This window comes from Silene latifolia, chromosome X (genome assembly GCF_048544455.1).
Source record: "Silene latifolia isolate original U9 population chromosome X, ASM4854445v1, whole genome shotgun sequence".
NCBI classification, from domain to species: Eukaryota; Viridiplantae; Streptophyta; class Magnoliopsida; order Caryophyllales; family Caryophyllaceae; genus Silene; species Silene latifolia.
The window spans coordinates 19,006,203-19,008,954 of NC_133537.1; the positions used below are offsets into that span (position 1 = coordinate 19,006,203).

General features: G+C 50.5%; 1 protein-coding gene across 1 annotated transcript; it reads right to left on the reverse strand.

Annotated features, from left to right (window-relative positions):
• Positions 1-1,379: 1,379 nt before the first annotated feature.
• Positions 1,380-2,330, reverse strand: LOC141616985 (uncharacterized). The gene has a single exon (XM_074434153.1). The coding sequence runs from the start codon at positions 2,328-2,330 to the stop codon at positions 1,380-1,382; it is 951 nt and encodes a 316-aa protein (XP_074290254.1).
• Positions 2,331-2,752: the final 422 nt, after the last annotated feature.

Genomic DNA, 2,752 nt, shown 5'->3' on the forward strand with positions numbered 1-2,752 from the left:
GGCGGCGGTGGCGAGTTCAATGCCTGCTATCATTGCTTCGTATTCGGCCTCGTTGTTTGACGCCTCAAAGGTGAATCTTAGGGCATGTCCGAACTCGGCTCCATCTGGGCTTGTGATGACTACTCCTGCTCCGGACCCGGCAGTTGTGGATAACCCGTCGGTGAAGACTTCCCAGGCCTCTTCGGGCTCCTGACTCTCATTGGAGTGTGAACAATCGGCTAGGAAATCAGCTAGGGCTTAAGCTTTTATGGCAGTTCGGGATTGATACTTGATTTCATGCCCTGGCAGCTCTACTGCCCATTTTAGCAACCTACCGGACTTCTCGAACTTTTCCAGGGCCTTTTCGAGTGGTTGATCTGTCATTACCGTTATAGGGTGTGTGTCAAAGTACGGACGTAACTTTCTAGCTGTTATTATGATGGCGAATGCTACCTTCTCGATGAGCGGGTGTAGTTTTTCTCGGCCGGACCAAGTGCGTGACTGATGAGGTAGATGGGCTGCTGGTTTTTGCCTTCTTCTCGTTATATCACGACACAAATGCTGATGTCGGGGACGGCTACGTATAGGTAGAGCGTCTCGCTGGTCACCGGCCGGGCCAGGGTCGGCAATTCTGTGAGGTGGTGCTTAAGATCGTCAAAGAAGGGCCTTTGCTCCTCCTCCCACCGGAATTGTTTGTTGCCCTTTAGGACGTTGAAGAAAGCCCTTGACTTGTCCAGCGATCTCGATATAAATCGGGACAGCGCTTCCATGCGTCTTGTGAGTCTCTGGATATCTCTGATCGTGCATGTTTCTAAGAGGTCTATGACGGCTTGTACCTTTTCAGGGTTGGCGTCAATTCCTCTCGCGCTGACCAGGAATCCAAGGAACTTCCCGGACCGTACTCCGAACATGCACTTCTTTGGGTCCAGCTTTATTTGATATTTTCGAAGGGATGCGAACGTTTCCACGATGTCGTTCAGATGCTCCTCCTCGCTTTTGCTTTTGATGATGGTGTCGTCAACTTACACTTTGACGTTTCTTCCTTTATGGTTGGCGAAGATTATGTCGATGAGCCTCTGGTAAGTGGCTCCTGCATTCTTTAAGCCGTACGGCAAAATCATGTACATGAAGGTGTCGTGTCCGGTGATGAACGCGTACCTGACCTTGTCTGGCTCCCATAGGTGTACCCGGTGGTACCTCGAGAAGGCGTCTAGGAAACTTAACATGGAACGGCCGCTTGTAAAGTCGACCAGCTGGTCGATTCTCGGAAGCGGGTAACAATATTTGGGGCATGCTTTGTTAAGGTTGGTAAAGTCGACACACATCCTCCATGCTCCGGATGCTTTCTTTACCATTACAGCATTAGCAACCCACTCCGCATAGTCACATTTCTCAATGAATCATGCGAACAGTAATTTGTCGACTTCCTCCTTTATGGTAGCTTTTTGTTCTGTCGACATGTTCATTTTCTTTCGCTTGACCGGTTTGGATGTGGGGTCTTCATTCAGCTTGTGAACGATGACCTCCTCGCTTACTCCCGATATTTCATCAGTGGAGTATGCGAAGATATCCATGTTTCTTTTAAGTACTCCGATCATTTGGTCTTTGAAGGTGGGCGACATGTCTTCGCCGATGATCACTGAGCGTCCAGGGCCAAGGTAAACATTGGTAGTCCCTACCCCCGATACTGGTCGTTTGTGATCAGTTGACTTTCCCTTGCTCGTGCTTGCCTCTGCCTCTGATGTAGGGCGCTTGAAGCTCTTTTGCACCTCTCGGCAGGAGTTGCTCCCGGCCGTACCAGGGTTCGGCTCGCCTCTCGTTTTTGCTGAAGAAGTTTGCTTGAACGCCGTTACGTTGCATGATCTTGAGGAGATCTGGTTCCCGTGAAGCTTTTTTGTTCTTCCAACGTCCGACATGTATACTAGTATCAATCCCCGGACGGACATTACGGCATTGATCTCACCCAGGGTCTGTCTTCCGATCAGGGAATTGTATGCTGATTCGGCGTCGATCACTGTGAAGGTGGCTTGCACTCTTCGTGATTGTGTTCCTCTGCCAAACCTAACGGGTAGCATGATGGTTCCCATCGGGGCCGAGGCCTCTCCCGAGAATCCATACGGTGCTCCGCTGGTCGGCTTGGGATGCTGAGGTCCGAGCCCGAGCTGCTCGGAAGTGGGTCGGTATAGCAGGTTGGTGTAAGCTCCAGTGTCGATCAGACATCTTCTGAGCGTATGGGCGCTGATCTTTAAGTCGAGTATGAGTGGGTCATGGTAAGGACTCACTATGCGCTTGTGGTCGGACGCGTTGATTATGAGGTCGGGTATTCTGTCGACTGACACGTCCTTCGGCATTATGCCAACCTGAGCGATTAGGTTCTGGAGGTCTTCCTTGAGCTTGTTATGCGTGGAGCTTCTGTCGTCTTCCCCTGTGACCACGTGGATGATGGGGGTGCTATCCCCTCTCTCATCTGTGCGTTCCTGCTCTGGTCTGTATGGGGTTTTGTACTTTCCTAAGTACCCACGGCGTATGAGGTCCTCTATTGCTTCATTCAGGTTTCGGCACTCGTCTATATCGTGCCCGTTACCTTAGTGGTAGTCACAATACTTGTTTCCATTGCCCTCCTTTTTCATCTTAGGGGGTTTTCCCCACTTCTTATTGTCCTTTTCTAGAGCGTATACTTCTAACATCCTCCTGTTCAGGGGAGTGTGATGTTGGAAACGCGGGAAAGGATCTTTGTCTTTCTTCTTCGGTCCCAATCTTTCTTTGGCACTCC